This window comes from Helicoverpa armigera, chromosome 18, assembly GCF_030705265.1.
Source record: "Helicoverpa armigera isolate CAAS_96S chromosome 18, ASM3070526v1, whole genome shotgun sequence".
NCBI lineage: Eukaryota > Metazoa > Arthropoda > Insecta > Lepidoptera > Noctuidae > Helicoverpa > Helicoverpa armigera.
The window spans coordinates 8,959,949-8,984,853 of NC_087137.1; the positions used below are offsets into that span (position 1 = coordinate 8,959,949).

Below are 24,905 nucleotides of genomic sequence, written 5' to 3' on the forward strand. Positions count from 1 at the left end.
CTATGATTGACATTTTGCCGCTATCTGCCAATGTCAAATTCTACACATGTAAACAGAGCACAGTTTTGAATTTAAAAGATTGTATAAACATTGAATTCTTATCCAAAAAGTTGATTTAAGCAGCGAATTAATACGAGAGATTACCTGAGATCTTAACTATTTCTTTTTATTGTTGGAATTGTAAGTTTAACTAGCAAAATGGGTGATTATCCGGACCCCGATGAAGAATACGAGTTAATGTACGCCGATGAATTGGAAATGCTAAATGAAGACGAGGGACTCGCAGGTAATATACAAAACCATAACTTAATACAGGTTTTATGACAATTCTGTAATATATAACTCAGTACAAATGCAGTAAAATAAGTTGTAACATCGTGTGCACACGGAAAGTTTGGTGCCAGCCGTTTTCAGTAAAAGTTATATTGTATTTACTTCACTTAACTATAAAACAAAACTAGTAGAATATAAGCCACAAAACTTTCTAACATCAACCTTTACAACACACTTCTTAACCCAAAAACTCAATTTTTTCAGAGCCAAGTGTAGTAAAGCGTAAAATTCAACCTGCTAAACGGAGTCTCGACTTTTCAAGTCCGATAGCAAAAAAGCCGGTTGTCGCCTCATCTACCAATCACATAGCACCTTCAGTGTCCCTACCCAACAGCACTGAAAGCTCTGATATCTCTCTTACACCAAATTTGCCTCCAGTAGAAGATTTCACTCCAGTTTCAAATAAGAGAACCGCAGATGAGTTATTTGGGGACATAGGAGATATAGATTTCAATGAACTAGAGTTACCCAGTAAGAGACAGAAGACTGAGGAGGAGAATGACTTGGATTTGATAGAGAAGATTCTGGAGGGAAGGCGGTTGAAACAGATCTTGTTGGAGCCGGCTGGACGGGTGGCAGGGAGTAAGACCGGTTTTAAGGCTAAGGATAATTTGTCGCTTGATATTCCTAGGTAAGGTTCTTTTTAATATAGTACTACAATCAGTTGATTTTATTTGAGTACACACATACACGTACAAGTCCATGTACAGAGGCAATATGGTATCTTGCGTCTTGCATTAAGAAGTGAGACCTACCTTTAAGTATATATTTTCAAATTAAAATTTTTGGTAAAGATTAAGACAAGCATTATATAGCATTGTTTTGATTGAGTAATCATTCAAAAACACTATGAATTTTGCATAAAATTTTTCTCTCAGATCAAAGGCAATAAGTTTTTTTGACATAAACCAATGATAAACACATAAATAAATTGACTAAATACCAAATATATAAAATTGTTCCTTCATTCTGCTCCCTTATGTTTTCCAGATGGGCGTTCATCCCTCTAACAAATGCTGATGGTGACAGAGTGTACGTGAGATTAGAATCTGAGGAAGCTTGGGAGAATTCACTGGACACTGGAGCTGAACAAATGTCCTTACATGCCAGTTATGCTAACACGTGGGTTGAAGCTCGGAAGATTGTAAGTATAGGTACTACTTTCACCCCATCTTGATGGAACTACTTCCTCCATGTTGATAAAAGCAGCCTTTATGTTATTCTGATACAAACATACATTTTTACAAAGTTTCAGATTTATAATATTAGTAGGATTATTACAGTCATAGTTCACATTATTTATTTAAGTACAATCTCTACTTTACCCACCCTTCCTTATTATAAGCAACTAGCTTTTGCCCGCAACTTCGTTCGCGTGGAATAGTGACTACCAGCAGATTTTTTATTTGAGCAATAGATGGCGCTATATGTCCGGAATAATTTTATTTTTATTTTTTTTGTAATAAAAACTATCCTATGTCCTTTCTCAAGTTTCAAACTATGTCTGTACCAAATTTCACACAAATCGGTTCAGTAGTTTAGGCGTGAAGAAAAGACAGGCAGACAGACAGACAGAGTTACTTTCGCATTTATAATATTAGTTTGGATAAACACAAATTGCAATGCTTTATTTTTTTTCTTTTACTGGCATACAACACTAAAGAGGAAGATCAACAAAGACATAACTTTAAAAACACTTTTTTATCTATGCGTAATACGCTTTAGACTGACTTTAGCCTGATTATTAAATCAACTTACTAAATAATCCAATTCAAATCTTCCAGCTAGAAGAGAAACAGAAGCAGCAGCTAACAGACAAAGCGTTATCACAACATCTCCCGGACGCTAACTCGGATATCAACGGCAACATACTGTGGGTAGACAAGTACAGGCCACAGTCGTACTTAGACCTTCTTTCTGAGGAGCCTGTCAATAGGGCACTGTTGCATTGGCTACATTTGTGGGACAAGGTATGTTTGTACAATTTTTTATATACTCTGCCTGTGTATTCAGATGTGTACTTTAATACATGCACAGACAATATGCATAAACAAACAAAAAACATAATACTTTTGAGTAAAAAATGGTTTCAAAATGAAACCAGTTTTATTCAGTGTATATGCTGTTTTAGTTTAGTGTTCTTCAAATGTCCTCTATTCTATTTAGATTCTGATCTTTCTCTCAGCGGGCGAAAGTATCGTTAGTGCACATTTGTCTGCGCAAATATATGTGCACTGCATATTATTATGCGTTCTTGGCTTATATCCTTATACGAGAACAGCCGCCATAATCCACAATCGGCTATGACTCCACTGTTAAATAGATTCTAAATTCAAAAATTCAAATTTCTTTTTTCTCATCCTTTCCATAGATAGTATTCAAAAAGGAGGTAAAGACGAAAGAGCCGCAACAGCGCACGACCTTCAGCAAGCGAGCTGGCCAGTTCCAATTGACCAACAAGTGGAAAGGCAAGAAGGATGATGTACCGGAGATGGATGAGGATGGGAGGCCGCATCATAAGGTGGCGTTGTTGTGTGGCCCGCCCGGAGTCGGGAAGACTACGTTGGCGCATTTGTTGGCGAGGATAGCTGGTGAGTAAGGCTTTATGGTTAAAATTATTGAGATTGAATGTTTTTTTATTTTAACAAATGAATAATGAAATTCACATTGGAAAAAGTGCGCATAGGAAAGATACTATCTGGAAGTGCGAAGTTATTCGTAATTTCTAGTCCAGTATCACAACATTTTCAGATGGAATCAAATTACAGAGTTTTCACATGGAGCGACTACCTATGTGGTAAGACTGGATGTCAAACTTTCTATTTTACAAACCCGTAACGACGGCTAAAGCTGGTCAAATGACAGCCGAGAACCATCAAAATAACGTGCCTTCAGAGGAACCTGTCGTGACAAGATTGTTTCCCTTCCCCTAACCGAAAACGCCAAGCCTTTATGATTAACCGATTGTGGGTGGTGAGACTGTTGCCACGTTTTAGCCACGAGCACCTTTACCAACTATAACATTATTTCATAGTTCCTTGTTGTACTTCCAGGTTACAGACCAGTGGAGCTGAACGCATCAGACGAGCGCAGTACGGAGGCATTCCGCAACGCGTTACAGAGCGCTACGCTCATGCGATCAGTCATAGACGCAGAGAAACGACCCAACTGTCTTATATTAGGTGAGATTTATAACCTTATGTAGGTTGTTTTAAGAGTGTTATTAGAATAGAAAAATGTTTGAGATTTAGGATGTTATATTGAAATATGTTTGCAATTATTTATTTAATCGTATTTTATCTGCAAGCAGCGGGAGTTGACATTGGATTGAGGTTTGTTTTACTTTTAACAATATATTATGATCTTGAACTTTGGAACCCTAACATTATGTTACATCAGATTTATCTATTATAGTGAACGTACATCCATATGTGCCGAACGCGTCGAAAGAATTGAATTACGTGGAGGAACGCGCCGAAAAAGCGTTTATTTTTTTATACGCCTTGCGTTCTCCGCATTTAACCTATGCATTTAATCTATGCATTTAAGAGGACGAATTGGAATTTTTGGCGCCAAGGATGTCAATTTTTCTCAGTAAATACAAAACGGATCAAAATACAACTTGGTTACCTGAAAGTTCATGATATAAACCTTATTTTGTTAGTTGTAGAAACATGATTAGGTAACTTTTATAACAGAGAAAAATATATCAAACATACCTCTTTTTAAAAAGAGATTCACATATTATGGGCAAACGGGACCGATTAAAGCCTCTTAACTATTTTAGTAGTTGAGTATATACATACTCTTTAAAATTGTAGTAGGATTTCTTATCAAATTATCAATTCTAAATAATAAAATTACAAAACCATTTTGTCGCTTACGACTTTTAGTTATAAGCTAGCGCGCGTATTGTTATCCTCGCCCCGCTCAGACGCTCCGACCCCTTTTGGCGCCTTAGATGCGCGTGCCGGTTATGGAATTATTGTTGACCACTTCCTCGCCTTAAGATAGGGTAAAGGCGGGATAGATGCCGCAGTGGGATAGATGCCCCATTTTTAAAAAACCTAACTTCCCATGCTCGCGATTAAGAAACAACCGTTTAACTAGAAGCCACAAGCACCCCGCACCTAAATTAGCCAAGCGCCATCGAGGGGTGAGGTCGCGTTTCGCTTGTGTGTGAATTCATCTCCGCGGCGAACTTACAGCGAGCATAAAATTTTTAAAGGTGAGTATTTGCTGTTGTATAACTTTATAAGTAGATATTAATTCCATCAATTTTTTTATTACGTATGTATATTGTTTCATGAAGTTTACATTTTGATGTAAATAGTTACTCTATTGTATTTATTTATTTTAAAAAATATTAGGGCATCTAACCCTGTCAAAAAGGATAGTTGCCCTGATTTTTTACGGTATAGGTGCCCCTAAGGGCATCTATCCCTCCATACACCACGTGTACCCTGAATGTATTATAAGTGCTTTGAATATATATTTTTCATGTGTTTATGTATAGGTATTTACACTTTTTATTGATTGCGAATGATTTACAGTTCAAACAGTGAAGATGAAGACAATTTACCTAAGAACAAAGTTAAGGAATAGAAAACTAAAGGTTTGCCGGTGAAGAAGACTAAAAGAGATGGACAGGATGAGCCTAAAGATACAAATAAAAATAACTTCATAGAATGCTTTGAAAACAATGAAGAAACAAAGTCTAAATCCGACTGGATTCAATGTGTAATGTGTCAGTGTTGGTTACATGAAACCTGTACACTTTTCAGAAATTTTTGCTCGAGATGTAGAAAACTTAAAGAACTGTCCGGTTAAATAATAGGGGTTAAAGTATGAAATTGCCGATTTGTACTGAAAACCTAAATTGTATTTTTTTTTAATTTTTAACAAACTTATTTAATCAAAATAGTTGCCATTATTATCTATACATTGCGGTCATCTAATAAGAAGGTCATTTATGCCTTTACGATAGAACTCTGAGGATCTAGACTGCACAAACAGTGTGAAAGAATTTTGTTCTGCCTCCTGGGAAGAAACTTCTTGTGACGTAGATAATTGTCCAAATCACAAAAAAAAATGGTCGTCCGTTAGAGCAAGGTCTGGCGAATATGGAGGAAGACGAATAGTTTCCAACTGCAGTTCCTGAAGAGTTAAAACGGTTTATTTTGCTGTATGAGGCCTCGCGTTGTCATGGAGCAATAGCGGTGAAGGTCGATTCATGAGTCGTGGCTGTTTTACTGCTAATTTTTCAACATTATTCGGTGTTCGGCTGGGTATCTGGGTAGTTTGACTAGGATCGGCGTTCACCGTCTCTCTTAATTTCTCGTTAATCACCTGTCAGGCGGTCTTTCTCATGGCTCGTTCTTCAAGTCGAAGTTTCCACCACGAAAGCGTTTAATCCAAAATCGCACGGCGCGTTCTTTAGCAGACACCTCTTCAAATGCAGCATTGATATTGCGGGCTGTTTCTGCCGTTCAATCCCGCGTCGGAACTCATATTCAAAAATTACTCAAATTTTCGCAGTATCCATCTTTCTTGTTTAGGTTGAATAACAAAAACAATTGAACATCGATAATCAAATGTTTCACATTTTTTAAAAGAAGAACATCACAGAAACCACGTGAAAAAAGTTCCATTCGAAAACCTCAAACCATGAAGACTCTATGGCAATTCAAAAACCTACTAGAATAAAACGGCAATTTCATACTTTAACCCCTAATATTATTAAGCTAAGTATATTGTGTTATTTTAATTTTTAAGAAAGAATATTTTTTTATGATTTTGCATGTTGAAACTAAATAATTAATATTTTATAATAAGGGTTTAAAATATAAAATACATTATTTTTGTTGAACAAATACTTTTAGAATTTTATTGTGTTAATTTTAATTTATCTGATAATGAATATAAAAAGATTTAAAAAACTGCAAAATACTTTTCATTTCAAATAAATTAAAGTAAAATGACCTTCATACTTAAACAGTATGAGGGGCATCTATCCTCGCTAGTATTTTCAAGGTGGGGCAACTATCCATAGGGGTAGGCATCTATCCCCAAAAATCGAGGTCTACAAAAAGCTAAAATCTGCAAAACGTGTAGTATATAGGTCCAAAAAGACAAATCACAAATAAACATAAAGGATTAAACTAGTTACATTCATAGGTGTTATTAATGTAGAACCAATATTTATTAAATTGTAAGCATATTTCAAAAAGTGGGGCATCTATCCCGCCTTTACCCTATGCGTTTAATTTTCCCTAAAAAATGTGGAACTTAATATGGAACTCGAAACTAAAAAACTCTTGAACATTTTATATCCAAGTTTTCCATAAAACTCCAGACGAGATAGACGGTGCCCCCCTCCCAACAGTAGAGCTACTAGTCCGCTGGTGCACCGCCACTGCTGCTGAGGGGAAGAAGAAAGCTAAGCAGCAGCCGCTCAAGAGGCCCGTCATAGCTATATGTAATGATTTGTATGCTACAGCTCTGAGGCCTTTGAGGTGAGACTCCAAACTTAAAAACGTTTATTCAAATTAGGCTGATGAAACAGCATTTATCGAAACAAGATACCCAAAACGCCTTTTACCAATGTACTATTTGTTTTCCTGGGAAGAAGACAAGAACTTTTGAGTGAAACAAGCATAGCATTTTTTATTTAAAAATGAATTTAGGAAATGTTGTAAGAAGGTAAAAGTTTATATAATTATTTATTGTTTTATTAGGTTTTATTTGTCGGGGGAAGTATGTTTTCCTTTTTGACAAGTTCTGTTTGGTAACACATAAAAATTGTGGTGGAAGTTTACAATACAAAATTATGTTCAGTGCCAATATTTTGCAAAGAAGACGGATCACAATCTATACAAAACTGCCCCACGTCCGATAACAATGTGACGTATCTCAAAAAATAGATAAAAATGTTTAAAAAAATATGGCATACTCTCTAATTCATTTTTTTACACCTTCATACGAAAAAATGCTTTAAAAATTGTTCAGGCGCTGTTATGAAAACATCGTTCATAGGACTATTTATGGACTATTTTATTAAATTATTTTTTGTTTTGATAGGGTATACCTCACAGGTGGTCCCATAATCATCAGGTCTGGATCTGTTGATAGGATAAAAACTTGACTATAAGGTGTAAGTTTTATAACAATATGCAACAGTAAAGGTTTGGAGCTGACCTGATGATGGAGACCAGAGAAGGTCGAGGGAACTCGACAGCAAAATATTTGAACTACCTCAGAAGCCGATGCTCCTAAGACTATTTTTTTTTTGCTTTGCAGTGTTTTTGGAAGTTTTTTTATCGTAAAAAGTTTTTATTTTTATTTTTGGCTTTGCAGTGACAAGCACAGTTGTCACTATCCGCATAAGTGGAAAGTTCTTATCAATACGAATAATAAAAGCCCAAACACGAGGCAGTTCACATATTCAGTTGTCCAGTTCCCTCGCCCTTCTCTGGTCTCCATCATCAAGTCAGCTTCAAACTTCACTGTTGCAAAGGTCTATTCAATACAAATAATATGAGCCCAAACACGAGGTAGTTTACATATTCGGTTGTCGAGTTCCCTCGACCTTCTTTCGTCTCCATCATCAGGTCAGCTCCAAACCTTTACTGTTGCATATTTTTATAAGACGTACACCTTATAATCAAGTTTTTATCCTGCGCATGCCTACAACTTTCAAAAGTTGCCCTGGATTTCTCAGGGTTTCCATCATCAGATCCTGACCTGATGATTATGGGACCATCTGTGAGGTATACGCTATCAAAACAAAAAATAATTTAATAAAATAGTCCATAAATAGTCCTATGAACGATGTTTTCATAACAGCGCCTGAACAATTTTTAAAGCATTTTTTTCGTATGAAGGTGTAAAAAAAATGAATTAAAGAGTATGCCATATTTTTTTAAACATTTTTATCTTTTTTTTGAGATACGTCACATTGTTATAGGACGTGGGGCAATTTTGATCCATCTTCTTTGCGTTTGAATTTGCGGTGATATTCGCACTCACAATATTGTTATCCTTTTACAGACATATTCCAGAATTTATTAGCACAAAATAACATGTTTTAACAAATCTTTTTTTTTAATCTCCCAGGCCAATAGCCCTAATAGTACAAGTAGGCGGGGTATCCTTAACCCGTCTGTCAGCTCGTCTGTCACAAGTATGCAAGCGTGAAGGAGTGTCAGCCGCCCCGCACGTATGCTCTGCGCTGGCGGCGCGGGCACAGGGCGATGTAAGGAGTGCTATACAGCTGCTCAGCTTTGTCAAGGCACGGGCTAATGCACAGGTAGGGATAGGGGTTGATTGTTTTTATTGGGCCTGATAACAGAAGTAAATGTGGTTTAAAACCTGCCCGATACATCATGTTTTATTCTATTGAAAGTTTCTATTCTAGTCAGTTAAAATAGATTATAAAATACTACTTACTGTAGATTTTCCTTGAAGCAAAAGGCCTTTTTTTTTTAACGACGTAAAAAATCATCAAATGACCCCTCCCGCTGTGGGTTAGCAGCGGTGAGGGAGTGTCAGATTGTTACTGACTAAAAGCCGTCGTGTTCCGTCGTAGGCCTTCTTATGTGCTAGGGCCGCGGTACCTCTTTCGAACAACTAATTTGAAATAGGAACATGAATATCTATATAATATACGATACTATACCTCTACAAACTCTTAAAAAAATACCAATATTTAACGTCATTTTTATCTCATATTTAGGTCATGAAAAAGGAAATTCAAGTTTATTTTCTTTTCATCATCATCACATTATTTCAGCCCTAGGACGTCCACTGCTGAACATAGGCCTCCCCCTTTGATCTCCACTGATACCTGTCCTATTGAAGGCGACCTGCATCCAGCGTCTTCCAGCGATCTTTATAAGGTCGTCTCTCCAGAAGGTGGAGAAACGACCTTATTTTCTTTTATATTTTGATTATTACAGTTAAACATGTCAGACGTGGAGAACATAGCGATCGGCACGAAGGATTGCAACAAGAGCATGCTGCAAGCACTGCAGAGTATCTTCACCACCAACGACACGCAGCCCGGTGCCGTGCTCACAGCTGTGCAGGCTGCGGGCGAGTATGACAGGTTTGTAGCATCTGTCTAGCCTTTTCACAACTATGTTGGAGTCGGTTGCAGCTGAGTACCAGTGTTTTATAAGGAGAAACTGCTTATAAGACCAATTCCACACGGAAAATCCAAAATCCTTAGGTAAGATCGGTTGTCAGACTGATACCTCTTGGTAAAACTGATTTTCAGACATTTTGGATTCTGAGTACCAGTTAGCCGGGTAACTCAAAATCCCCAGGTAAGACTGATTGTCGGACTTTCTAGCTTCTGACTACTTGTAAAGACTGCCAAAGGTGTTCTAAAGACAGCCGGGACCCACCAGTTTATCATGCTTGGTCTATGGTCACCCATCCAAGTAGCGACCGCATCAAGCGTTGCTTAACCTTATGATCGTGTCTCTATATACAAGGTATGTATTTATATGTAGAGTAATATTATAAACATGGTGGATGTGGAAAACATAGCGATCGGCTCGAAGGATTGCAACAAGAGCATGATGCAGGCACTGCAGAGTATCTTCACCACCAACGACACGCAGCCCGATGCCGTGCTCACAGCTGTGCAGGCTGCTGGCGAGTATGACAGGTTTGTAGCGACCGTCTAGCCTTTTCACTACAATGGTGGGGTCTTTTGTAGCTGCGTACCAGTGTTTTACGCCTATGTTAGTTCCCCAACCCCATTACCCGTGCGATTCAATACTGTCAGCAGCATGCATGCAGCTAAATACCATTGTTTTACAAGGAGCTACTGCCTATCTGACCTCAACCCCTTTACCCGAGCAACCCTAGGTAAGACTGGTTGTCAGAATTTCTAGCTTCTAACTACTCGTAAAGATTGCCACAGGTATTTAAATGACAGCCGGGACTCACCAGTTAATCGTGCCTTGAAACTCTGAGGAACTGATTATGACAAGATGGTCATCCATCCACGGAACTACCGCGCCGAGCGTTGCTTATGATTTATCGATCCGTGCGGCCTCTTTGCCATGAGCTCTTCATAAGTAAATGAGATAAAACAATAAAAATATTATTTTCTTCCGCAGACTAGCAGACGGAATATTCGAGAACTACCTAACAGCTCGAGTAGACGGGCGTCTACTCATAGCCGTGGAGACTCTCTCCTGGCTCCTGCTCCATGACGTGATCAACTCCTGGACTCTTCGCAGGCAGAACTACTCGCTGTACGGCATGTTACTGCTGTGTTTAGCGAGGTGCCACGCGGTGCTGGCTTCTAGGAACCCGCAGAGGGTCAAGTTCCCCTGGCAGGCTCAAGAGGTATAGTAAAAAAAAGATAAAAATAAATAAAATAATGTTTATTGACAAAAGTAACCTTACATAGCTAACATTGGCGTTGAGCCACAAACTAAGCGCAGCTTGTATCTTGTGGCTCCAAAGATACATCATCAGTCTAGCCTTCTAACCCAACCAAGTTGGGGTTGGCTTCCAGTCTAATCGGATTTAGATGAGTACCAGTGTGTCACATGGAGCGACTGCCTGTCTGACCTCAGCAACCGGATACCCCTAGGTAAGGCTAGTGTGACTTTCTGGATTCCGACCTATAAAAACTGGCAAAAGGTCTCAAATAACTGCCGATTGAACCCATCTTAACACGATAGTCACCCATCGACAGATCGTCCACGAAAAAAAATATTTATAAATCATGACATTTATTTCTTTGACCTCAGATGCACCGCAAGAAAACCGAGCTAGAAGGCGTAATAACATCCGTGTTGCGCGGACGTTCCGCGCGGGTGTGCGGTTCCCGCTCTGCTTTGCAGCTAGATATCATTCCGCTGTTGCCGCATCTACTCGCGCCTTCACTAAGGAGTAATAATGTGCAGGTAGTTAATTATCTAATTATACCGATAGCCTAACCATTTTCAGTAAGTAGCCAAATCGCCGGCAATTAAAAGGCTGGTTTTAGTCAGGTTATAAAATTAAAATGTATAGTAAAACTGACCCTAAATAAACTTAATATTACAAAGGTGTTTCGGAATAAAAGAGTTATCCCGATTTTTTTTTTCAGTAAATCCAAACTAATATTATAAATGCGAAAGTAACTCTGTCTGTCTGTCTGTCTGTCTTTTCTTCACGCCTAAAATACTGAACCGATTTGTGTGAAATTTGGTACAGACATAGTTTGAAACTTGAGAAAGGACATAGGATAGTTCTTATTACAAAAAAAAAATAATAATAAAATTATTCCGGACATATAGCGCCATCTATTGGTCAAATCAAAAATCTGCTGGTAGTCACTATTCCACGCGAACGAAGTTGCGGGTAAAAGCTAGTATCTGATATTTTTGATCTTTCTTGCTAAACAGTTAGTAATACAATATCTTTTGTACTTAAGAGTGGGTCAGCTTTTGCTAAGATTCTAAAAAGCTATACCCCAGTGCTGTTTTAATAAATACGCTCGCTCTAATTTTCGGAACTTACTGGGCCGTTTAAAGAAATCTTACAATATTAGATAGTTCATTTATCGGGGAAGACTATAGGTTACTATTTATCCGGGTACGGGAACGGGATGGCGGGGATTTGTGTTTGGAAATTGTTACTATTACAGTGCTTTTTTAATTTTATTTTTATCGTCCCACTGCTGGGCACAGGCGTCCTCTCACACGGAGAAGGTTTGGAAATTACTATCAACATATTATTTATTTTCCCTTCAGCTTTGCAGTGAGAGTGAACGCTCCGCACTACGTACATGCGCAGGCGCTATGTGTGACTACGGGCTGCAGTACGTGCAGCAGCGCGGAGCTGACGGGGTGTACGCCTTCCTCATAGAGCCGCCTATATATAGCGTGGCTTTCTTTGGTAAGTATGGTACAATAATCATAAATAATTACTAAGTTAAAGCGTTATCAGAAGGCTTATGACGTTACATTGATAAAAATCGTACCACCAAGTAACGTAACTAACACTTAATTCAAAATCGTGTCTCCTTTGTTATTTTATTAGAAAAAAAATAATATATAATCTAAAAAACACGCTTTTCGTGTATTGTCATCAGCAATCTGAGCGTGTGAAAATTTTTATTCTAATCGAAGGCCGAGAAAATCTTGTAATCTTAATTTGACCCACGTCAAATTAAGATTACAAGATTTTCTTACATACTTACATAGTTAGTATCGTGTACGAATACGTGTCGATTTATTTCTAGGCTCTCTAAAAGATAACTTATTCACTTTTTTGATTCACCTAGCCTATTCATAATTAATTTATTGTTGTCTTGTTCATACAAGCAATTTGGTCTGGGCGCAAAAAAGGAGTTTTAAGTTGGACTGCTATGTATGTCTGCGTCAGTCGCTCATTAACGGATAAAGCCACTTGAATGTTTTTTTTTTCACTCCTAAAGAAGAATTAACACTATGTAATATTTTGTAATAATTTTTTTGCCTTTCTTTGTAAAACATGTTCATTGATATTGTATCTACAGGTTCGGAAGAGAAAATGCGTCCACCGCCGGCGATAAGACAAGCAATTGCTCGCGAACAACAGCTTGAAATTATTAGAAGAAACGAAGAGATGGTATTTAGAACTTTTATGAAAGATTTTTTTAAGTTCTACCATTACAATTTTTTTGCACCGTTGACTTTTAGGAGAATAGTGATTTTTTTTGTTCTGTAGCGTCATCCAATTACAGTTCTTAGAATTGTAACCTAGGTAATTAAAAATGAAACTTCAGTAATATATCTTAAACCTTCTCTTATGTCTGAAAACCGCATCAAAATCGGTTAAAAAATCAAAACCAAAAGTCATTTATTCAAAGTAGACTGAAAAACAGCAAATGAAATTTGACCTTCAGATCAAATTTACAAAAGATAACCCCACAGTTCAACGATCGGTTCTTAGATAATCGCACACAAACATTCATACATTCTTATTTTTGTGCAGGCAAGCAGAGTGCCTAATAGAGGCAATACCACCAGCACTCCAGCCTCAAAGAAGTCAACCATAGACAGTAAAGAGGCGTCAACCAACAAGGAAAAGGAGGCGAGGTTACCCAACCATCTGCAGCGGTTGGAGCCTAAAGCTGTTAAGAGAAACACACCTCAAGTAAGTGCTTTTGGTTATAGTAACATTTTATTTATTTGACAGTTGTATGTATACAATTGATGAGACAAGACAAAAATGAGAAAAATCAAGTTTAAAGGCACTGCTTACTTCTCAAGAAATATCTTCCAGCAGGCTCGCTATAGGAGAGTTAAAATATAAAGAGGTGTGGATTTTCTGATCAAGCAGCCAACTTCAAAATACTATATAATAGTGTATACCTAATCTTGTAGCATAACGACGCGCCTTGACGGTTGATAGAATTCGTTAAGTTGTGAATAGGGCATGAGACGTTAGTAGTCTAACAATTACATCGTTCGTTGATGAACGAAAAGATGTGTTTTTTTCGAAACACCTAAAATAAAGCCACCAAATATATACTCATGTGTAAGATGTCTATGTGATTACTTAGTGATTGTGTGCAAAAAATAATAGTTCCACAGCTTCCGTCGTAATCGAGTCGAGTACAAATGCACTATAAGACAGTCATAAAATATAGAAAAATAAACAGTTCTTGCACCTTCAAGCGTACATTTTAAAAACACTTCTAACCTCACAAAAAAACGCCATACAAATTCATATTAAGAAATCAAAATATCATTTTGTGTGACAATGGCGTGTCTAACAGGGTTCGTTCAGAAAGAAGTCATTACCTCGTGAATAGACGCCCAGCGCAAGTTTACTCGACTGATGGAATATATTAGTGCTGTGTGCCAACGCTACGGATTTGATAGTGGGATGCAAATTGCAAGATTTTTTAGGTCTTTGCTTGAGGGCTTTTGAGGAAAGATGGGGAAATTTTAAAAGTGGATGGTTGAGTAAGGTGAGATTTTGACAGGGTTTTAATTTATATAGGTTTGCTTCGTACAGAAAAACTTTTTGCGTCTGCACAAAACATACGTAGAGACGTAGTATTTATTTACTGTCTTCAATTTTCAAACCAACTGATAATAGTGCCGTAGCCGACACGGTAAGTCATGAGACCATTTAATGTGTTAAAAACATTTTTTTTTATTTTTTTTTATTAGCGCCTATCAATTGTCATTTTGACCGGAATTTACAACAACAGATTTTAGGTTTTTCATCTAAAATGTCCCTTAAAAATTAAAAATAAACAGTCTAGCTTCGAAACAAGTGTATTTGGTACATAAAACATTGTTTATCACAAGTAATAGGCGCGAGACTAGATGGTAGCACTCTGGATTCTCACTAATTAAAACTGTGTTTGCTTAATCCGCATCGCGTATTGTGAGAGCGTGAAAGCGCTTCAGACCAACTTGACAAAGATTATGTAGGTGCGGAGAAGTGGTGTTCGTTTGAAAAGCTTCCAATTTTTTTGTTGAAAGAAAACGCGAATAGGCTGTCGGTAATAATTCAACTAACTAACGAAAATGATTCCGTTAAGAATAGTGATTAGAAAAATGAATGCCAGAAATAGGTAAATAAAAGAGTGTATATTTTCTGTAGGTCAGAGAGACTTTCGGATATTTTATGAGATAAACTTTCACTAAAGATAAATGAGTTCCACTCTTGCGAGTAAATCTCATGGTTTAATTCGAATCTTCGCAGCAAATGATCGAAACCGATTAAAGAAGTTTTCGCAACTTTGATTAACCGTCTATATATTTTTTTGTTTAAACCTAATTACTTTTATTTGGAAGGGCGATAGTCTCAATCTCAAATAAGAATAACCAAATCACAAAGACCTCTAGTTTAATACGAACCCTCACAGAAGCTACTCTTTCTATCATACCAGAACTGTCTCATCTGCGTTACGTACTCCCGTCTAAACACGTTCGCAGCGCGAAGTCACGTAATCACAGCAATCTCGCAGCGAGGGCTCGCACAAAAAGAAATAATTAACCCATCCGCCGCTCTGCACTTGTCACGTCATCTCGCACGGTTATATGTAGCCCACTGTCACGGTATGCAACGTAGATTGTAACGGCAGAAATTATAGTACTTAATATTAAATGAAATAAGTAGTCTTAAATATTTGTCACGTCTTTGCAGCTTTTAATGTTGCCCACAGTCAAGTTATGCAATGTAGAATGTGGCTGTGAATTACTATTCGATATCTAAATATACTATCGATATCATTATCATCGGGTGAAATCTGTATTTTAAAAGGCTAATTTTGAAGGATGTATTTTATCCGGATCCCGAAAGAAGTAGGGTAAACTCACCAGTAACTGGCCACTTAAGGACAGCGAGTTGTTCATTTAAGTGCCATGGCGAAATGTGTCAAGAAATTAATATTCTTGTATCAACTTTAGTTAAAGCAAGTATCCATTTATCGTTATTAGTGAGTAAAAAATGAAACAACATAGAATTATGTAGTAATATTTTAACAGAATGAAAAAGTAGTATTTTTTAGTAGTAACTGGCCATTTAAAATTAGATATTAGCCACCATAATACCAATAACTGGCCATGCAAAAATAATATTTAAAATCAATTAAAATATATAGAATAAAGCAACTATATTAGAAATTAAAAACTTAAAAAAACATAATAAAACAAATTCTAACAAGGTGGTTCTTAATTCGTAAAAAAAAACTACAACTTAGCTAAATACCTATTTAGTACCCATCTTCTTGATTCAAGATTTTGCAAAGCGTTTTTAACAAGCAAAAGTCAAATAAAAATTACCGTCAGGAGAAGAAAATCTTGAACCATAAACTTATATAAATTAAAAATATGACGCAAAGTTAATGTCAAAACTTTTAACAAATATTTCAAAAATAATACCCCTTTTCCGAAGATAGTAAAGTTGTTTTTCCTAATTATAAGTCGTCCATTATTTAAAAAGCCCGTCAGAAAAGAAGCGTAAATCAAAAATTTTCTTAAAGGCTTCAGTGTCAAAACTGAAAAGTTATCATTTTTTAAATGTTGGGGCCATGAAACTTGCGATTGTGTTACTTTCACATTAGGTATTCATAAATATATCTCTCTATATAATCTTTATAACCGATTTCCCGAAACGGAGAAGGTTCTCAATTCGGATGTTTGTATTTTTTGTGAATGTTTTCGAAAAAATGGGGTTCTAATTTTTATGGCCTTTTAAAGCTAATTTAATGGCGCAAATTAGCCTCCCTAAATGGAAAGGCTATTCCTATCATGTGTTATACTTACATGTTTAAGGGCTGATTTTTCAATCATCAGTTAGCTTCTATCTGAGGAATAAAGATGGCGGTTTGACATATTTTCTATATAAAAGCTGTCAAAACGTCAAACATATTCTTCAGATAAACGTTATCTGGCGATTGAGAAATCGGCTCTTAACTGAATATATTATTCCTTCAATGACACTTGTCAACTAAGGGCTGGTTTTTCAATCGCCAGATAACTTTTATCTGAAACATACTCCATGTTTGACGTTTTGACAGTTTTTGTGCGGAAAATATGTCAAACCGCCATTTTTAATTCCTCAGATAAAAGTTAACTGATGATTGAAAAATCAGCCCTAAAAAAGCTAAACTGCCTGCCAAACCACTACAACTCATTACCCAATACTCGCCTACTTACTAGCCGTACAATAATTCCCATTAAAGTCTGTACGGAGTTCCGTCAATATCTCGGGACGGACGGACGGACAGGCTCCCCTCGTAAATACAATAACTAATCACAATAAAAGGGTTGCGGCTGTCTCTATTAAAAACTCGCTAAGAATATCGTGGGGGTGGTTGGGAGCGACGTACAGTGAAAAAGATAGTAATTTTAGGAAAAACGTAAACGTATAGTGGGTGAAGATAGAAATTTTAGTAAAAACTTGGAAAATATGAGGTTTTTTTTCTGTTTTCTAAAATTATAGGACTGGTGTTATTTGAATGTGAAATATAGGAGAAAATACGGTAATAACAATGTTGTTTTTCTTTGCGATCTTCTATTTTATTGATAGCGGCATAATTTTTTTGTATTGAATTGGATTAAAACTTCAGCACTTGATAATAGAAATTGGAAACAATTTTGATCTATATACAAATACATTCTAAAAGTCAGCATCTTTTGAACGTCAAACAGGTTTTTGCTGGAAAGAAGTGGCATGACAAACTTGCCAGCAATATAATACGTCTGTCTTATTGACCTAAAAACCCTTTTAAAATGTAATATTTTTAATTCACATTATTGTCGTTTATTTATTTAGGTACTAATCATTTAATACATTTTTAAGTACGACAAAAATTTATAAAGTTATTTAAAAAAATAATATTATAACAAACTATGGCTTTGTCAGTGTGCGTTGAGCATAATTATTATGATTTTTCTCCGGTTTTCCTCTCGCTAATGGCGTTGCGATACCGCCGGGTTATTCGTCGCGTCACTCGCCTTCTTGTTTCATCATTTATTTATTAATGTTCTAATAACCTGTCAGCGGTCTTTATGTTAGTATTAGCTTCCTGGGGGAACTACTTCCCGCACTCGGATAAAAATTAAGTAAAATTTTGAGTATGTGGCTCAACAGTAGCCTTTATGTTACCTATTGTTGTGAAAGCTATAATATCTATTATTTTTCAAGTTTCAAAAATTACATTAAAAAATATTAAAAAAAAACATATATTAAAAAAAATATATATTATATATTTGACGTTGTCAGTGTACGTCCAACATAATTATTATGATTTTTCTCCGGTTTTCCTTTCGCTAATGGCGTTGCGATGCCGCCGGGTTATTCGTCGCGTCACTCGCCTTCTTGTTTCATCATTTATTTATTAATGTTCTAATATCCTGTCAGCGGTTTTTATGTTAGTGTTAGCTGCCTGAGGGAACTACTTCCCGCACTCGGATACAAATTAAGTAAAATTTTGAGTATGTGACTCAACAGTAGCATTTATGTTACCTATATTGTTGTGAAAGCTCTATAATTTTTCAAGTTTCAAAAATCACATTAAACAATATTTAAAAGAAACATATATTTTCCAAAAAATATGTATTTTGACGTTGTCAGTGTACGCTCAGCATAATTATTATGATTTTTCTCCGGTTTTCCTCCCGCTAATGGCGTTGCGATGCCGCCGGGTTATTCGTTGCGTCACTCGCCTTCTTGTTCCATCATTTATTTATTAATGTTCTAATAACCTGTCAGCGGTCTTTATGTTAGTTTTAGCTTCCTGAGGGAACTATTTCCCGCACTCGGATAAAAATTAAGTAAAATTTTGAGTATGTGACTCAACAGTAGCCTTTATGTTACCTATATTGTTGTGAAAGCTATCTATTACTTTTCAAGTATCAAAAACCACATTTAAAAAAACATATATTTAAAATATATATATATATATATATATATTGACGTTGTCACTGTGCGTTGAGCATTATTATTATGATTTTTCTCCGGTTTTCCTATCGCTAATGGCGTTGCGATGCCGCCGGGTTATTCGTCGCGTCACTCTCCTTCTTGTTTCATCATTTATTTATTAATGTTCTAATAACCTGTCAGCGGTCTTTATGTTAGTGTTAGCTGCCTGAGGGAACTACTTCCCGCAACGGGATAAAAAGTACATCAAATACTTCAGCTGTTTATGGCGTAAACATAATATTACAAACATACCTACGCATACCTAATCGTAAACATACAAACTTTCGTATTTATAAAATTAGTAGGAAGTGTGATGAAGGTAAAACTTGAAAGTTCACTGATTTTCAGTGAAACAAATTATAGGAAATGTGTTACGGTAACCCTTTAAAAAGTTTTCTGTTGGTAACACCTTATCCACAAAGTCACTATTTACTATAACTCCAGTATCTGCTCCCATTACTACTCAAAAATAAAACAGTTTACGCACACAAACAGTACATAAGTGAGCAATAAGTACATGGTACAGGAACATTAGGCGCCGCGGCGGCTAAGTGCCTTTTGATCCTCCCGCGCTAATTGCTAACTATCGCTGTAACTGCTCGCCTTCACTGACTACTGCGGGTATTTGTTACTGGATTACAGTTTACAGGAAGAGTCAATTAAGGATACCTACCTAAAGTGTTGGTTAAAGGAATCCAAAAGGAATGAAGGTAGGTTTTATTCAGTAAAAGTCTGACCTGCAACCGAAGCTGTCATCTGATGACTTTCACCTTAAAATGTTGCAGAATCGGTTGAAATAGTTAAGGACTTTCCTCAAAACACAAGAAGGGAACGCTGCATTATGTAATAATACTGTTCTATTACATTAAAGTCACATAGGAATATAAATTAGAAGTCAGGCGTCAGGTAAAAAAAACCATACTCTACTCCTAACTATACTCAAAAATAAAGCAGTTTAAATACACAAACAGTACATAACTGAGCAATAACTACATGGTGTGGGAACATGAGGCGCCGCGGCGGCTAAGTGCCTTCTGATCCTCCCGCGCTAATTGCTAACTATCGCTGTAACTGCTCGCCTTCACTGACTACTGCGGGTATTTGTTACTGAGTTCCAGTTTACAGGAAGAGTCATTTAAGGATATATATCTTAAGTTGCCTGGTTCTCAAAGGGATCCAAAAGGGACGAAGGTAGGTTTAGTCAGGAAAAGTCTGCCCCACAGCGAGAGAGGATGGACATGTGATGATTTTTTAACCTCAAAAAAAAGTTGGAGGATCGTTGAACATAGTTAAGGCACTTTCCTGAGATACAAGAGGGAACGCTGCATTATTTAATCCATAGACTATAATTACTTCTTTATCACCGTAAGTTAATTATTATCTCCAATATCTGAACCTATACCTAGGTAGGTACTGAAACATAAAACAGTTAAACCACACAAACAGTACATAAGTGAGCAATAACTACATGGTGTGGGAACATTAGGCGCCGCGGCGGCTAAGTGCCTTTTGATCCTCCCGCGCTAATTGCTAACTATCGCTGTAACTGCTAGCCTGCACTGACTACTGCGGGTATTTGTTACTGGATTCCAGTTTACAGGAAGAGTCGTTTAAGGATACCTATATCCAAAGTTAGTAAATGCCTGGTATAAATAGGCCTCAAGAAGGAGCAAAGGTAGGTTTAGTCAGAAAAAGTCTGACCCTCTGCGGGGGTCTGATGATTTTCCACCTCAAAATACCTAATACTGTATTATTTCATTCACATAGGAATATAAATTAGTGGTCAAATGTCGGGTCAAAATAAATATTTGGGTATATAAAATGTTATATAATCTTAAACAAAGCGGGGCGGTTTATAACGCTACTTCATTTAAGATTAGATAGAATAGAAAATACACCCAGATATTGAGTAATTGTACCACTTTCTTTTATAGATCGTCTTATAAACCCCACCTATTTATCAGCACTGCCACTAAATCAAACATCACTTACTAAATCGGAACAGCCCAGAAGATAAAACACAAAAACCCCATTCGGCCAGTTTATTAGCATCTATTAGAGCAAGCCCGACCTTCCCATTACACTGGCTTGCACAAAAATGTAACGCCCACGTAATAAATTTACCGGCAGTTAAGTCGCACGCGACCCAAAGTGGATGGTTAGCGGGTAGCGTTGAGTGCTTTGTGCGGATTTTATGTTCCGCGATTAGGGCATTTGATGCGTTACACTGTACTAATGGCTGGCCCAATTAAATGAACTTGAGTGTAGATTGCCTGTTGTTCTGTAGTTTCGTTTGGATGGCTTTTCTTGTTAGGTTCTTAGTACCCATATGCTGTTTAGATTGCTCTATTATGGAAAGCTGAGCCATTTGAAATACCTTATATATGTATTTGGGAAAAATATTAAGAGAATTAAGATACTAAAAAGGCTTCGCAGGACCTCTCATTCAAAAGATAAATTATGCGTTATAGGTACTTTCTACTTTTTATCTCAGTTTACTAAAAAAACAACTTTTTTCATTCATAATTATTCCTTTTCCTTATATAATAATTAACACCTAGCTAAACACCCAAAAATAACCACCATCCCCATCTTCACTAACATAATCAATTTCCAAAAACTGAAACGCAAAAGAAATCTCCTCACATAAGATAACTGATGTCAGCCATTAAGTACAGCTCGCTCGTAATAAAAGCAATAACACTCTGAATAGGAAAGAGCGCCTCTATAATGCGTGGAGTAAACGAATATGCGGGGAAATTGCTCCCACTGAACTAAGATGCGATTGAGAGAGCTGGGGTACTGGAGAATGAAATCACTGGCAGAGGTGCGGTTTTTAGTCAGTAAGAGTCTGACACTCCCTCACCGCTGCTAACCCACAGCGTGGTCATTTGATGATTTTTGACGTCGTTAAAAAAAGGTGCCATAAGAAAAAAAAAATGAGAGAAAAGGGATTTGATTGGCATAGGTAGTACAAAAACAAATTAAAAATGTAATAAGAAACGACACATATAATAAAATAAAAAAGCAGCTAATAACTAAACATATTCAAAATGTTGATTGAATTATACAAAAACGTAACGGAAAATCTCCTGAGAAAGTAGCGAGCCAAAATCTGGGTGTCTGGTTGGCGGGAAACGTTACCGTCTTCTCCCTTATATGCCTTCTTTGCACCAGATATTTTTTGTAATACCTAATATCATTGACTGATGTCTCAAAGAATTCGAACGCCTCGTTTTATTCATGTCCATTGTACGTATTTGACCTAGAAGAAGGCCTGACCTACGTACAAAATGGCATCTCCGCTCTATCCTTACTCCGTGGCCCGGATACAGGCAATCATCAATCTAACCCCCTACCAGTTCGCGTCGTAAATCACGCGCACAATGGCCGAGGGAAGTTCTTAAGAAGAAAAACTATAGGTTTACATCCTTCCGGGGCTCGGCCAATCGGAAGGCGGCTTGCCCCCTCTAAGGGAAGGGTTAGTCGGATCCTGTTAGGGAGACGCGGTGTAATTGGTCGCTGATGAGTTTTTGTTATTGTGATTTTAGTTTGGGAAATTCGTTTAAATGTTGAGTCAATATTTTGAGGTGGTTTTAATAGAGGGTAATTTATTAGTAGCCGTACTGAGTTGTGATTTCTTTAGTTAGCCATATTCAAGACCTACTATAGTGTAAAATAACAAACATTATCTCGCAATTGTAGCTTTTAATATTTTTAAAGGGTACATTGTGTGTGGAGCTCGTCATGTTAAATTACATAAATTGATTAACTGTATCAAACCCAATTATTGATTTATTTTTCTATCAAAACCGATATTGGAGAACTTCAGGCACTTTTTCGAAAAAAAACCCCGTCAAAATTTCTCTATACGTATTTTTGAAAGCCAGTTTCCACCACACTTTTCCTTAGTCATTTACATCGCCTTTCCCCCTTTCCCAAGTTATTCGGTTAGGGGTGAGATTTTTCCACGTCTGTCGGCCGCTTGCAAACCGTCCGTCATCGGTAAGGCTTACTGGTAATCTCTCGCCGGCGATAGCGTAATGGTGTGACGGCTTCGGGCCAATTATTTATATTGATAACGTTGGTTTGGTGTCCAATTGGATTCCCGAAGGCTCGGGGTAAGAATTTTGGTGGTGAATTCGGGATTTGGCTGTTTATAACCGACTTCAAAAAAGGAGGTTCTCAATTCGTCGGGATCTTTTTCATAAGTTTTTTTCCTAGCCTGATTTGTCCCATTTGTTGGGCAAAGTCCTTCCCATTTTCATAAGTAAGTATGGTAAAAAACGAGGAATTTTTGTTTACAGTTTTTGTCTATTTGAGCTATTTGGTAATAATTACACAATATTTATAGATTTTATTTTTACACAAGTGCTTATATTTTAATTATGTCCGTCATCGGTAAGGCTTACTGGTAATCTCTAGCCGGCGATAGCGTAATAGTGTGACGGCTTCAGGCCAATTATTTATATTGATAACGTAGGTTTGGTGTCCAATTGGATTCAGAAGGTTCGGGAATAAGGTTTGTGGTATACCTATTGAGGTTTCGGTGTAAGATTTTTGTGTTTTGTTCTGGGTATACTCATTTTGAAATCATTGTACCTTTTTAATCTCAATTATATGGCTGATACGCAATCCGCATTGAGCAAGCGTGGTGATTAACGCTTAATCCTTCTCTGTGTGAGAGGAGGCCGCAGCCCATCAGTGGGACGGTAAAAAGGCTGATTATTATATAACTTAACATCATAAAATATGTAAAGGCTTATTGGATATAAAGTGAAAAAAAAAAACTAAACCATATAACATTTAATTAATTCCCAATATCATATTTCCCCAAAGCACATAACATTTGAACACAATTTACTTTTTCGAACGAATTCATTTGCGGCTGGCAACACGTTGGTAAAATTTGAATTTAGAACGCGTTCGGGGAGCGCGGGCCGCCGCGGCAAATTGTGAATTAGACCGCCGCGGGCGCACCGCACCACTGCTTGTTAGCTAGTTTTTACGCTGGCAACCCTTTGTTGGGGAAATTGCATCAATGCCGTATTGCAGTGTGTAGTCAGTTATTTAGAACGAGCGGAAAGATTGCTATGATACTCCTTTTATTGCGGCTGCGTAATTTCGTGGGTGTATATTACAACTTTTTAAATTTATTTTTGTGTCATAACATTTCAAGGTAAACGCGGGCTTGAAATGTTTCATTTTTTTAACAAGAAACAATAAGAGATCCTGTTTAATTAGTTGTAAATTTAAGAAACGTAACATATTCCATTCACACTCATCATCAGACATTTATTTACCCCCACCAACAACACCAACACTCCAACCTCTTCTTATATAGAGAAGGAATGAGAGTCAATCACCACACTTGCTCAGGGCAGATTTGCGATTTGAGACTCTAAAGTGCAGGTTTTCTTCACCTTTAACTTAATCATTGGTGTCCAAGATACACTCAGAAAGTACATATAACTACACGATATTTGCCTGAACTGGGGTCGAACCACACTCGTAGCTACTTTCAAAGCAGGTGCTTTAACCACCACGCCACCATACTTTTTACACTCATTACTTAACTCCTGTCGATAGTGACAATGAACAGTGCAATTAATAAGCCCTGAGGCGTGTGGGCCGTTCGTTTGGCACATACAAACTTAACAATAAAAATATCACGCCCTATAGGCGTTGGTATCATGCTGTGATGCAATCATGATGCTAATGATCCTTTAGTTTATTTTTGAAGTAAGTTTTGTTACCATTAGGTTGAAGAAAAAAATCATCCTTGACTATTATTAAGACTGATTATTTATAGAGTTTAAAGTTTTTTTTCTGTCTACAATGAAAGAAAGGTAAATATATATCAAGGTATTTATATTTCAAGATTCGGCATATTTTTCCTATTAACAATAATTGTCAAATGTAAATGATGGCATGCATAATTAAGTCATGATTTGATATCTTAATCGAGGAAGCAACTCATAATATCACATCGATATTTTATGTTCGTCAGATTATCTGCAAATTACTTTAAAGCGGAATTTGAAAACAATCTCCAGATTAATACCGAGAAACACACCCATTCATTATCTTCGTAAATTATTTATGAACATCATAAATAAGCCAGTAATTTTCAT

General features: G+C 36.9%; 1 protein-coding gene across 1 annotated transcript in view; it reads left to right on the plus strand.

Annotated features, from left to right (window-relative positions):
• The first annotated feature begins 55 nt into the window (after positions 1 to 55).
• Positions 56 to 24,905, plus strand: part of LOC110382078 (chromosome transmission fidelity protein 18 homolog) — a 37,592-nt gene continuing 12,742 nt past the window's right edge. Inside the window, exons 1-14 of the mRNA XM_064039180.1 lie at positions 56 to 286; positions 538 to 964; positions 1,324 to 1,477; positions 2,118 to 2,303; positions 2,705 to 2,924; positions 3,387 to 3,515; positions 6,689 to 6,848; positions 8,449 to 8,641; positions 9,291 to 9,439; positions 10,464 to 10,695; positions 11,106 to 11,261; positions 12,093 to 12,237; positions 12,860 to 12,951; positions 13,318 to 13,479. Of these exons, the coding sequence (XP_063895250.1) occupies positions 199 to 286; positions 538 to 964; positions 1,324 to 1,477; positions 2,118 to 2,303; positions 2,705 to 2,924; positions 3,387 to 3,515; positions 6,689 to 6,848; positions 8,449 to 8,641; positions 9,291 to 9,439; positions 10,464 to 10,695; positions 11,106 to 11,261; positions 12,093 to 12,237; positions 12,860 to 12,951; positions 13,318 to 13,479 (2,493 nt within the window). The 5' untranslated portion in view covers positions 56 to 198. The remainder of the gene's footprint in view (positions 287 to 537; positions 965 to 1,323; positions 1,478 to 2,117; positions 2,304 to 2,704; positions 2,925 to 3,386; positions 3,516 to 6,688; positions 6,849 to 8,448; positions 8,642 to 9,290; positions 9,440 to 10,463; positions 10,696 to 11,105; positions 11,262 to 12,092; positions 12,238 to 12,859; positions 12,952 to 13,317; positions 13,480 to 24,905) is intronic.